At 46.0% G+C, this 13,256-nt stretch overlaps 3 protein-coding genes across 4 annotated transcripts in view; 2 read left to right on the forward strand and 1 right to left on the reverse strand.

Moving 5' to 3' along the window:
* The window catches only part of LOC135257653 (3',5'-cyclic-AMP phosphodiesterase 7B-like), a 30,005-nt gene extending 27,840 nt beyond the window's left edge, over positions 1-2,165 (forward strand). The window contains exon 13 of the mRNA XM_064340618.1: positions 254-2,165. Coding sequence (XP_064196688.1) covers positions 254-453 — 200 coding nt within the window. The 3' untranslated portion in view covers positions 454-2,165. The remainder of the gene's footprint in view (positions 1-253) is intronic.
* Positions 2,166-2,774: 609 nt separating this feature from the next.
* Positions 2,775-9,670, reverse strand: mtfr2 (mitochondrial fission regulator 2). The gene is made up of 8 exons (XM_064340619.1): positions 9,517-9,670; positions 9,050-9,251; positions 8,596-8,700; positions 8,003-8,127; positions 7,439-7,647; positions 6,101-6,416; positions 5,193-5,373; positions 2,775-4,504 (listed from the first exon to the last, which is right to left on the reverse strand). Exons 2-8 carry the CDS (start codon positions 9,119-9,121, stop codon positions 4,460-4,462), a joined length of 1,053 nt encoding a protein of 350 aa, XP_064196689.1. The 5' UTR covers positions 9,122-9,251; positions 9,517-9,670; the 3' UTR covers positions 2,775-4,459.
* A 23-nt stretch (positions 9,671-9,693) lies between these two features.
* On the forward strand, positions 9,694-13,242 carry armc1l (armadillo repeat containing 1, like). 2 transcript variants are annotated; one of them, XM_064340620.1, is made up of 7 exons: positions 9,694-9,827; positions 10,433-10,595; positions 10,726-10,817; positions 11,099-11,279; positions 11,559-11,675; positions 11,903-11,977; positions 12,247-13,242. In XM_064340620.1, the coding sequence occupies exons 2-7, from the start codon at positions 10,443-10,445 to the stop codon at positions 12,436-12,438; spliced, it is 810 nt and encodes a 269-aa protein (XP_064196690.1). In that variant the 5' UTR covers positions 9,694-9,827; positions 10,433-10,442; the 3' UTR covers positions 12,439-13,242. The 2 variants fall into 2 exon arrangements, with proteins under 2 accessions (XP_064196690.1, XP_064196691.1); XM_064340621.1 differs by lacking the exon at positions 9,694-9,827 and adding an exon at positions 9,834-9,978.
* Positions 13,243-13,256: the final 14 nt, after the last annotated feature.

Raw genomic sequence — 13,256 nt, forward strand, 5'->3', positions numbered from 1 at the left:
AGCTACTGCTCTGCAGTAAATCAGCGCTCGATCTGTCCACCTGATGATAACCTGCATACGACTGGCTGCACAATCTCTTGATTTCCCAGGTTGCCACTGCAAACGCTAACGTTTCCCTGTTTGCTGTGCTGCATGTTATTTGATTCCCGTGTCACTGTTATCTGTGTTGGGGTAAAAGCCGTGTGTGGGGGGGGGGGGGGCTAGTGCTGACGGTCCCGTCGCTTTAAGGCCGTCCCGTGTGCTCGCCCCGCAGGCTTCATCACGTTCCTGGTGGAGCCCCTGTTCGAGGAGTGGGCGCGCTTCACGGACAGCAGCCTGCTGGCAGAGTGCATGCTGGGACACCTGCGGAAGAACAAGGAGCAGTGGGGTCGGCTGCGGCTCGGGGAGCAGGACGCGGCGTGCCCCCCCCCCGGCACGGGGCAGGAGGAGGAGAGGGGCACGGGGGTCCCGTAGACACCCCCTCTCTGGATCTCCCGAAAAAAAAGACCCCTTGCCTTTTCCCTGCGGGGGAAAAAAAAACTCCTTCCGGGATCAAAGCCCGTGCGCTGGGCTGTAGCGCGTTCCGCTAACGCTGCGCGGCCGATGGCGCACGGGAGAGACAAAGCCAGCGATTGGCCGGACCGATTCTTCAGTTACCTCCCCCCTCACAGGCCACACCCCCCCCCCGCCCCTCACCAGCCCCCAGCCACCCCCGCGTCCACCCAGCACCCCTCCCGTTTCCCCCTCTGACATTCCCCGCGGCCTCTCCTGTTGTTTTTACGGTTTCAGCACGGACCAATGCGGGGGCGGGGGGGGGGGGGGCTGTTCGCGGGGCGGGGCAGTCGAGACAGCCCTGTCCAAGTTTCTCAGTCCGGGAAACCGAAAACCCAGCAGCATCGGGAGGAGGAGCACAGCGTCTTCAGAGGACTGACAAAAAAAAAAAACAAAAACAAAAAAAGAACACACACACACACACACACAAACAAAACAGCAGCTGGGCTGCACTTCAGCGATCTGTTCTGTAAACCCAGTTTTTTTACAGGATGTTTTAAAAACATGTTTACCTTCTTTTTTCTAATATTTGCACCAAAAATTTGGACAGTCCCCTACTTGCTTTACTGCATTTAAAAAATAAAAAAACAAGTGCTAGACTAGTCTCTAAAACAAAGCTATGAACCCGAAGTGTTTTTTCCCCCAAACAAGATGAACACCTGGCTTAGTTTGATGTCATATGTCTAATTTTTATAAGCTTTTATGTCGCTTTAGTGGATATAATTGTATATTTCATAAATTAAGCTACTGGTTCACTTGCCAAATGAATATTGGTACCTGTATAAAACAAGGGTAACTTGTCACTCACATATACTGTTACTTTTAAAATAAACTGTAAATACTTAAACAACTCTACACTTTTATGTGCACACATAACAAAGCCTTAACATAACTTTTTTTCTGCTGATTACCACACACAATTGTTTAATTATAAATTATTTTATGTTGTTTTTTTATAAGTCAAACTACCTGTATTTGTACTCTGTTTTTCACTGGTGAAACCTACTTCGCTAGATCCAGAAAGACACTGTCTGCTTACATCCTGGTGGTTCCCACAGTGATCTCAGACTGTCAGAATTTATCACCTGCGTTGATAAATTGTTTTTTTCCTGAGCAACTTCATGATTGGTGGAGCTCATCCATTTTTTTTCTGGTAAATATGACACCAGAATAATTTAATCCCTATTAACTGTAGTTTGTACGACAGCATTTGTAGCTGATTACCCGTTCACGCTAGTGTTCATTCTGAAAGGCCGTTTGAATGGACACAATCCCAGCCGTCTGTTGGCTTTACTGTTAGTATTCAGCATACTTGAAACGCTGTACAAGGCCAGGTCTGAAAAACATTTTCATTTCTACGATACATCCTGTAGCACCGTCACAAACCACTTACAAGTGGGTGCCATCTTTTACCTTTTTACAAGCTGCGTGAACTTTCGCGGAAGAGAAACAATTCATTATCACAGCTGAACCGCACACCAGTGAACTGAGCCTTCCAGTGCAGGAAGACTGTGTTCCTATAGAAATCCATCACTTTCATGGGACTTAAAATGCCATAATTTTCCAAACACTGTGATGAATAAAATTACTGTTTTTTTAACCTACTGTAATTAAATCTGCATTTTTTTTTCCCATTTGCTTCATGAATTGGTTATTCACTCGCTTGTATAAGTAATTTAAGGTCATTTCCCTGTAGTTTTACCACAGAATTGAGTCCTTTGCCATGAACACCAGTAGGCGGATTTAACATGGGGCCTTGTCGCTGTAGAAACACATTCAATCAATCAATCAGTCTTGTTCTCCAGTCACACGGTTGTACTTCAGGAAGTTTGGTGGATTGACATCAGCTTCTACATGCCGGTGAACATTTAACTATGATACTGTGCCACTGTGATAAAGAGCGAAAAGAGGTTGGCTCGGTGACAAGTGCAGGTCAGTCGGGGGTCATAATTTTTCCCCTGGCCAAGAATGCCAACCAAGATGAGTCAGAGCTCACTTTGAGAACCCAAGAGGGCCTCGGTAAAGACAGTGAATCGCAGTCAATATGGCGTCCACATCACACAGGCAGTGAATGTGTCCAAAACGTGTGCTTTGCCCTCATTTCATAGATTAACTTTGGTTCACCATGGTGCTGCGATCCAGGAATGTGTAGGAGAGTGTGTGTGTGGATGTGTCTGTGTGTGTGTGTGCGCGCGTGTGTGTACACACGTGCATGGTTCAGTTTAAATCAGAACTCAAACAACTGACGAAAGGCCGGTGCCATGCCAACCATTTTATTCATCAGCTCTTTTCACATTGTAACAAAATAAACAAAACAAAATAAAACATTAAAGGGCGTGGCCTGATTCACGTGAATATCTCTGGCTGGCTGGCCATTTGATTTTAAAAAATTACATCTCCAGCCCTTGTTATCGTCATACATGCAGCTACATTATTGAAATCCCCCCCCCCCCCAAAAAAAAAAAAATTTAATTACAGCATTAAGACAGTGCTTCCGTAACTGTACAAGCTGAAGTAGGGACACCTTGCGATTCATCTGTTAGCTGAAATGAAAACGCGAAGAGAACGTGAAATTAAAGTTCCAAAGGCTGAAATGCCTTTCGTTATCCGGAAGACGCAGGTTGCATTAAACTTGCCAGCAAGTGAGTAAAAAGCAGAACGGCCTCATTTGGCGCAAGACCACCAGGCCAAGCATCGCTTCGACAGCGAGAGTCTGAGCTCGTCCCCCCCCAAAACGGATCTCCCAAAAAGCGGCAGCACCAGGTCGCACGTAGTAAAGAGCCAGTCCACGGGACGGAGCCACACAGCGAAACGCTAAGCGCGCAAAGCCGGGTCGCGTCTCCTTCGTTGCCGTGGGAACCCTCGCCGTTTCCACGGTGCCCTGTTCCTGAATGAAGGGCCGGGACCCTGCGAGGATGGCATCGCCCGCAGGCCCGTCCCGCCCCAGCGTGAACCCTGTAACCCAAACGAGGTACGCGCCCGTCTCCCCCTCACCCCACCCCTCGTTCGGTGGCAGGATAGGACAGTTCCAACGGGACAGGTGTAGATCCTGCTGCCTGTTTCACCATGGGGGAGGGGGGGGGGTGAGGCCCGGGCCAGGAGGGGGAGGGGGAGACCTGATCCCAAAGCGTGTTGGAGGATTTTGCCCTTTTTTTTTTTTTTCCAACCCATGAACCCCCCCCCCCCCACCACGCTAGGCACATAAACATTCACACAGTGTGTGTCAGTGGGCTGGCTGAGCATAGCTGAGCATTCTCAATGGCTTGTCCATAGTTTCACATGCTTGAGACATACACACTTAGAATATTACACTAATTCAATTCTACTACAGTGCAGTATAGACAAGACATTTGTAAAATCATTGCACGTTGCAAGTTGCTTTTTTGTTGCATTCTCCTGGAATTCTCAGTCCCATAGGCACATGTATTTGCAGTTGTCCCCCCCCCCCCAAATGGGAGAACAAAACCTGTTGTGATTCACTGAGTTGTTTGTGGGGGTGGTGTCATTCACCATGCAAGTTTAGCTCGGAACCTGACCGCACAGAATTAGAGTTTTTGGAGTGCGATTTGAGAAGACCGACAGACTTCACGCGCGATTTCCGCCACGTGAGGAACAATGACAACAAAACACAAATAATCTAGACAAATCATTGTACAAAACAATGTCCTCAAATCTCTGTACAGCAATTAAATCCTATATATTTACACCAAACCAAAACAAAACTCGCCGTCTGCATGAAAACTGCAAACCAGAAAAAGTACCGCCAGAGACCAAAGCATTGCAGAGGTCAAGGGTCAAGGTTAACACAGACATTTAGTAGACCTTAGGAAAAAACTGTAAACCAACAAAAAAAAATACTGCAGGAGGAAGTATCAGTAGTCTGAGAAGCATCCACTCTCACCGGACTGGTTGCTCGTTGCCATGGCAATCACAGGTGTAGTCGTCCCTGACCGCACCTGATATTAAAAGGGATCTGAACAAAAAAAAAATTGGTCATGAGTCTGTGTGCACACACCAAGCCACAAATGAGATCTATTCTGTCCAATCACATTGATCATGGTGATTATAAACGGGCTCTAGGTCTTCCTAATGACACCACACTTTTGTATTTCGGAGAGAAACGCTGGTTTTATCCATCACTGTTCCTTACTCTGGATAAGAGCGCCTGCCCAAATTATTGTAATGTAATAATGTAATGTACACCTCGTATCATTAAATCAATACTATATCTGTGTTATGCAATTCTGGGAAGGTTGACACACACTATTTCAGTAATTCACTGTAAAACATCACTTGAGCTTGTGACGCTAACGCCAGCTCTTGCTGAGGTTGCGCTAGTGAAAATAGTTAATTTCCCGCTATAAGCCAGTAGGAATAACCACTACATTAACATCCGACACTTCCACATTCTGTACATCTGGCCTGAACGACTCACTGGCTAAAAATACAAAAAACATTTTGGCTGGTGAAACAGCACCCCCTGCAGACCGATATCCAGTATTACAAGAGTGCAAATCTACTCAAAACATTTCGTAAGACATACAAAGTAAACTGAATAAATAAATAAAGAAATAAATAACAAAAGTCAACTCCCACAGACTGAAAATATCATTATTTTTTGTAATAATAAAATAAGAAACTAATAACACGGATAAACTTACACTGGGAATCTCGGGGCTTCCGAACGGGGAGAGCTCGAAAGAGCGGTTCTCCTTGTCGAAGGAGTCCTCTTTGCGCCTGTGCGCAAACTTCCTCTTCAGCGCTTCGGCGATGAGCGCCGCCGGGTCGCCGAAGTCAACCGCTTTTTTGCTCCTCTTCATCACCGGCGTTCCGCCAGGAGACCTGCACACGGAATCACACCGCACATCTCTTACACACGCGCGCGTAGGAAACACGCTTACGGGACCTGGACTCAGCGCCATTTCAGTGCGTCAGACCAGACCAGGTTATTAGCGAACGTTTAACTGACATCCACGTCTGTGGTGCGTTTAGAACCACAGACTGTAGAACAGCTTATAACCGAAGGTTTAATTTACAGCAACATCAGTGCGCTGGCTTCCTAAACACATGCTTTGAGTTTGAGTTTAGAAACTGCACATCTATAATCAAATCAAACTCAGAATATGGCTGAAAACTGGTAGAATAGAAGGCAAGCACAGCTCACTAGAAACATTACTTTACATAACATTACATAAAAACAGCAGTCAGGAACACAATATTTGATTTTACGCTTTAATTTTACTTTGTTTCACACACACCGGAATAACACTGTCATAATCATGATATTAAATTTGTCATAACCAATCATGACAGTGCATTACAGCTAACTGCACATCTTAACATTGTCATAAGATAAGCAGGGAATTTTAACAGCACAAATTCAAAGTAACTGCTGTAAAATAACACTGCTTACATAATCAGTGGCATGGCATGGGCTATAATCCATAATATGCTGTCACAGCTGATTATAACAGTGTTATGCAGGCTTATTGGCACTTCATGGTAAAGTGTTACAGAACAGACAGGCAGGTTATTAAATATTACACTGCACACAGTGCTTGATGCTCACCTCTCTACTGCACGGAGCTTAACCTGATTCAAGTCCTTCAGTACGTCCAGCATGCTGGGAGCTTTCTCAGACGGCGAACCCGTCCTCCGATCTTTCTGATCCTGCTCCTCCCTGCTAGCCGTGCGCCGCGGCTGCCTGATCGGGCCGTGGGCTTGCGTCTCCATGGCAGCAGGGCAGTGAGGAGGTAGGGGGGGAGGAGGAGGTGGGGGAGGGGGAGGGCACCGAGGCGCGGGAGCGGGAGTGGAGGTGAGAACAGGAGGGGGAGGGGGAGAGGACCCCCCTGGGGTAGCAGGAGCGTTTTGGAAGGGCGCAGTACCTGGAAGAGAGAAGGTCACTGAAGCGACACTGCGGTTTTGGCTTCCCCCCCCCCCCGCCACAAAGGTGTAAAACAATCGCGGACTGCGCCCTCCGGCTCGAGAACACGACCTTGAGGAGGTCAACACCGAAAGCAGCTACGCGAGTCTCCTGAATAAAGGCTGTGTAACCAAACGGAGAATAACTACGTGAGCACACACTGCATCACTGTGTAAAACAGCACAGGTTATTAATAGCACTCAGCTTACAAATACCCAGCAGGGATATACAGCAGTCACATTCAAATTTGCACAGCAGAAGGAAATTAAACGCATGTGATTGGCCAGGAGTGTGTAAACACACTGAACTCTGGGTAGGACGGTGTATTTAGGCTGTTTCTGGTCTGAATAAACACACTGAAATTCTTTCTTTCGATGAACGCAGCCATCTTTGGTGGAGAGAAAATGACACGCCAACTCACAACCCTGGATTCTATATTTGCATTTTTCATTTTATCACTGTTACTTACTATTGCTGTACAACAACTATATTCTTCTATTAGTTGTATTGTTTGCCCATGTTCAATAGTAAACATCAAGATTTTCAGTCTCATTGTGAAATGGTAACTCTCTGAACCCAAAACCTTCAGCTCTCAAATGTAAATGTAATGTAAGCTCCAATACCCCCCATAAGCACCTGCAGATATATTGTTACCTACGATAATTTACCTGAACCCCACATACCCCCTGTGAAGTACCCCTGGGAGATATTTTCTGATAGTGGAATCAAAATTAGACTGACTGATGCATCCATTATGCTCCCTTAATGATAATGTCTATGTAATTACTTCTCATTGCTTGTATATAGCAATTTTAAAATGGTAGGGGCAGACATAGTTACTTTCCCCAGTATATTATATAACAAACTATTTTAAAAGGGGACAGCCAGTTTTAGGAGCTCCAGAGTACTCCCCACGTCCCACTGCAGCCAACCCCTGGTTGAAAACCCCTGGCGCGGCGAGTCTGCGACCGACCGCACACTCACCTGAGGGCATGGTGACGATCATGGCGATCTGTGCTCGTAACCGGAGCAGCTCGCCCTCCAGGGCCGTGATCTTACTCAAGGCTTCGGTGTTCGCCGGAGGCTGACTTCCCCTCAGCTCGGCGAATCCTCGCGCTGGAGCTAACGCAAGCGCCGGAGGAGCCGGGAGACGCTGGCTCGCGTGATGTCTACCAAGCGGACGAACGTCATTTCTGCAACGCACGACAACATAATGAAGCACAGCCACACTATTAAACACCCAGCATGATCAAACCCTCATTTTTAATAGTTACACATAATTATATGGTAGTCGTGGAAGCTAAAATTTTGCATGGGGGGATATCCATCAGAACATGAACAACGCCTCATTTAGAAATTGAGTCTTTAACACCAGAAGGCTTTTTTCTTATTTTCATTTTTATAAAAAAAATATGGAAAAAGTCCATTAAAACTTCTTTTTTCATCTTGGGGCTTAAGTAACTCTTTAAACATAATCAAAAGTGTTTGCTTTGAAGGGCATCGAGTGAAGGTATTCATTCAGTTAACACTGTCTTCATTAGTCATTACCTGAACTTTGTCAAGACCTCCCCGTCATCTTCAGTAAGCCACATCACATCCGCAAAGGACGGTATAACTGGCCCGTTTAACGGAAAATCAGCAGTACCATGCCTTTCAAACGACTGCAGGGGAATCTGCGGAACGAGACTTAAATTAATTTACCTCCAAAGTGCTCAGGAGCGGCGTTTCATTCGTGAAATGCTGTAAGGTCGTTTTTTTAGATCAGCTCTTTAACTCAAGGATGTCAAGAGTTAATGGAACAGGCGAACATTCAGCAAAACTTTGCAACACTACTGCTGTAAGGCGATCTCTGTACTTAAGAGGGATATGGAGTGCCTCCACACTTTTAATGCCCTGCAAATGCGATACGGCGTTTACCGATCATTATTAGACTCTGTATGGATTATCATACTCTCCCAATGTCACAAAGTCCTTGCATGTTACTCTAGATGACAGCCCCCATTTTGATTGATTCGTTGGGATGGACAGACATGCGCTCTGTGCGCATCTCTCCTTTCATCTCAAACTCCATCAAACAAACATGTTACGTTCTGCAAAGTAAAATTTCCCATTTTCCCGGTGGTAGGCTAGGTGTACTGTACCTGGAAATGAACGCGTGCTTGAGGACTCAAGGGAAGGTTAGTTCCAATCATGCGAACTATGCTGCGATACTGCCCGCAGTATTGATTGTCCCACACCGGCACTAACTAAAGAACAAACAAAACAAACAAAAAACTGTATTATGAACATATTTTACAGTATCACTTAGTTTGAACAATAATTCCATATTGTTCGTTCACAAACAATAGATGAGCTAAGCAGTCGTATAACTTTTATATGTGTATGAGACCACAAGAAAATCGAAACGAATAAACACATTATGTATGCGCACTATAATCAAGACAATATCGGTATAAATTGCCAGAACTAGCTATCAATATAATCTGACTTAGCTTTAGATCACGAATATGTTACCATCCGCAGGCTAGTTGGCATTAAACGTTAGCAATGCTGAAATACACATAAAGGCAAATGAATAAATAAACAAGTTATTACCATGTCGGCTGGGACTCCAAAATACTCGAGAAGATTTCGTAGAAGGTCAAGGATATCAGCGAGGAGAGACATTTGCTTGCGGGGAAATGACGACTTCCAGAGGAGTACGTCCTTAACGTTTGAAATGTTCGAGGCGGCGACGAACTACGTTACATCTGACAGTTAAGCGCAGGAGCGTCCAAATTTCCACATACTTTCAAATCTACAAAACAAAAAAAACGTATACGTAAAAAACATAGAATATCCACTAGTATTATCTGTATCTGATAGTTATTAGCGACTCAAATAAACGCTAAACAGATGCGGTGTAAAACCCTTCACTACCCCCTTAAATGCCTGCAGGATGCTGCAGCGTGCTTTCATCTACAAGAAAGCGCTGATCATCAAAATACAACAGTAAAGCAAGCAAAGCACAGCTGCAAAAGCGTATCAATGTAACTAGGCCTGCAAGTAAGTGTAATTCCTACCGTTTTCTTGTTTTCATATAATCTATAATTAAAAGATTTAGATCGCCTGCTATATTTTCCTTGAAATACAAATCATCAAACGGTATAAACAGCTCCCAGGTCTGTCACGTTCCCTGAGCATATGAACTCAAATAAAGCCGCGTGAGCAAAAATGACTCTGGTTGGACAGTTCAAGTTCTTGATTAAGCTAAACCAATGGGGATGCATTAAGAAGCAAGGTGTGTTTCGGCCATCCACCAATCACGTCTGAGGTTGGAAGAGGCGTACGAAAATTTGACTGGCGTTTGGAGTGTCGCAAGGTTGCTGTGTCGGTAAGACTGGGAGACAGCTAAATATAAGTGTCAAATATTCTGCGTTATTTCGTTTTTTCGACATAATTTTCACGAATAGTTTGTGTTTCTGAAGACGTTTCTTCATATATTCGTTTTGTTTAAGGAAACAGTAGTCAAGTGGCTGGAAACAGTGAGTAGACTAACGTTAGCTACCAATTGCTATAATTAGCTAGCTAGCTGAGGTTTATCGCATGACGTTAGCTAGCTGGCGTCCGTTGACCGTCCTTTTCTTGGTACAACAATATTAGTAACGTTAGTAGTTAACGAATTAATTGCAAGTGATTATTAGTTGAATACGTTTTGCTCCTGTAGAGGAGTCAGCGACCTCGCTGAACGTTCTTTAGCCTGCACAGTTAAATAGTTAAACTTGCAACACAAAACCATCCAACCTAACTGAGCTAGCATGCTGCCTTTGAGGTGGCAGTTCTATGTAACGTTACAGTAGCTATTATACATTTCTTCTTGTTCTTTTATGGTCGTCGAAGTGTGACGTTAGAAAGGTATCAACAACGCTTAGCTGACCGGATACATTATAAACCTGGTTACCGTATAAACAAGGGGGGACTGTTTTTGTTTATCACCAGAAATCTCAGGATGATGGACGCTCTCGCCGTCGTGACCCAGCTGCGGGACTTGGCTTCAGAACCGCAGAACAGAGAGGCCATAGTCCAGGACCAAGGGTGTCTACCTGGCTTGGTTTTGTTTTTAGATCATCAGGATTCCCAAGTGTTGTACTCCACTTTACAGGTTAAAATCGCCAGTTTAATAACTACATTCATTTCCAAAATGCTTTACATGCTACGGCCAGAGAGACCGGAGTTCTGACTAGTTCTCAAGCTAGTAGATAAGCATTAATTGTATTTTTTTTGCGTTTCAGACTCTTCGTTACCTCGCAGAGTCTCCACTGAACATTAATATAATGAAAAATGAACTGGGCATGATGGTGAGCTTGGAGAATCTGATGGAGAGGCAAGTCCTACTTTAGTGAAATTTACAAATTCTGTCGTGTCAAAATGGATTACATAAACCTGTGGCCTGTATCACGGTGCAGGATTATTCCGTTAGGTGGATAAGCGTCCTAAGTAAAACCCAGAACAGCTTTTTTTTTTACTTGAGTCCATGTTGCATATGTGGCAGGGTTCTGAGTTTTACTCAGTGCGGTTAATCTCTAATCCTGCCTCGTGACACACGCCTCTGATGCTGTATCTTCAGGTGTGTTTATTTAATATTGATGTCATTGTTGTCGGTAGGGGCGGGGCTAACGATGACATCGCCGTGCTTGCCCAGGAAGTGCACGGCATTCTGAGCGCACCGGAAGCTCCCCGAACCCCGGAAAGATCTAGAAGGAAAATGAAACCGCAGTTCTTCCTCAACAGCTCCAACAAGAAGGCCAAGTCCGTCACCCTGCACATACAGGGACTGGACACTACCGTACGTTCGGCCATTAGTGCTCCTTTAATACCAAATACAGACATCGACTATGGCCTATCCTATCCTGTGAAGCATGATTAGTAATCTTTGACCAATTACAGGTGACTGCTCTCTAATCTGCAGGTTAAGCTCCATGTCTGTAGCTGTAGCATTAGTGTGTTGTATTGTAGCCGCTGGTGACTGCTCTCTGATCTGCAGGTTAAGCTCCATGTCTGTAGCGGTAGCTGTAGCATGTTGTATTGTAGCCGTTGATCTGGACTGCTCTCCGCTCATCTGCAGGACAAGCGGGGTCTTTGTGAGGACGCGCTGCTGAAGGTCCGAGGGGTGATCAGCTTCACCTTCCAGATGGCCCTGAGGAGGTGCACGGTGCGCATCCGCGCCGATCTGTCCACCGAGGTGCGTGCCGCCATCTTTACCCCTCCTCCAAATTCTTTCACCTGTCCCGTTTCAGCTGGGGAAGCAATATTCACGCACTAATCCAAATTCTTGGGTACAAGCTCGGAAAACGACTGTCAGTCATAGAAGCTCGTTATTGTGCCACAGCATTCTCTCTCTCTCTCCTTCAAAGTGCTCACATTCAAACCCGTAACTGAATTTAAGGTCTTTTCTGTTTGCCCTTCCAGAGCTTGGCCTCTGCCATCGCTGCTACCAAAGTGCTCACCGCACAGCAGGTGGTGAAGAACGAATCGGGGGAAGAGGTGAGTGTGAGAGCACGGCTACACGTCTACCCAATACTGTACAGGAAGTCGGGTTTCATTTCCCTCATTCAGGCGTTGAAAACGCACGTTTGCTCTCACGCAACCACTGAACATGTTTGTATGAGTGCAGAACGTGACTGTGGGCATATTTTAGCCCCGGTTTGAGTCTAGGTGGATCCTCTCGGCGCGGTTCTCCACACAGAAGCGGTCTCTGCCTGCGGTTCAACGCGTGGCCCTCCCGTGATTCCGCCTCCCACCTCTGACCGCAGGTTTTGGTTCCCCTCTGCACCTCCGGCGCGCCCGTCCAGGAGAACGCCAGCCTGCCGGACTACCTCCCCGAGGACGAGAGCCCGGAGAGGGACACGGACAAGGCGGTCTCCAGGACGACCGCCAAACAGGATTCCACTGGGAGCTGGCTGAACGCGGCGGCCGGATTCCTCTCCAAGACCTTCTACTGGTGAACCCTGACCCTGCTGGGGGGGTGTGCGCTGATCGAGCAGCACAGAGGCCTGTTTCACAAAGCAGGATTACTGAGTCAGCTGGATAACTGCACCAAGTAAAACCCGGAACCCTCCCAAAACTGGAACATGGACTGAAGTAAAAAAGAGCTGTTCAAGGTTTTACTGAGTGCAGTTATCCAGCTAACTTAGCAACCCTGCTTTGTGATTCAGGCCACGTGACGTAGCAGGATTACTGAGCTGGCGGTATAACAGCACAGAGTAAGAACACAGGACAGCTCTTTTTACTTCAGTCCATGTTTCAGATGTGGGAGGTTCCGTGTTTTACTTGGCGCAGTTATGCAGATAACTCATTAATCCTGCTTCGAGGTACGGGCCCCCGATCCCCTGATTTTCATGTCTCGGTAGTAGAGTGGGTGGAGCGAGAGGGAGGGGCTAACAGTTCAAGGATCAGTTAGTCTGAACATGGCGACGCCCACAAAGGCACCCATTGGCTCACCGCTAACACTCTGCATGTGCAGTGACCAGCAGTGCTGCAGTGCTCTTCACGTTTCCTAAACTCTGAGATTGTCTGTTTGTCCACTGCTGTCGTCTTTTTAGTGTTCTGTAAATATTTGTTTTGTTTTTTTTAATCCTTTACAAAAAGGGAGGGGGTGTGCTTTGACATTACCCCCTTTGGTGACAGTTGGCTTGCAACCTGGCTGTGACTATCGTACAGTCAGGAGAAGGCTTGTAAAACGCGCATTTGGTTTTTCAAATGTTGTACTGCTGCACGTTTACGGGAAATAAACACGGACGGAAACGGGATGCTTTCACCATGT

Source organism: Anguilla rostrata, chromosome 6, assembly GCF_018555375.3.
Source record: "Anguilla rostrata isolate EN2019 chromosome 6, ASM1855537v3, whole genome shotgun sequence".
Classification (NCBI taxonomy): Eukaryota; Metazoa; Chordata; class Actinopteri; order Anguilliformes; family Anguillidae; genus Anguilla; species Anguilla rostrata.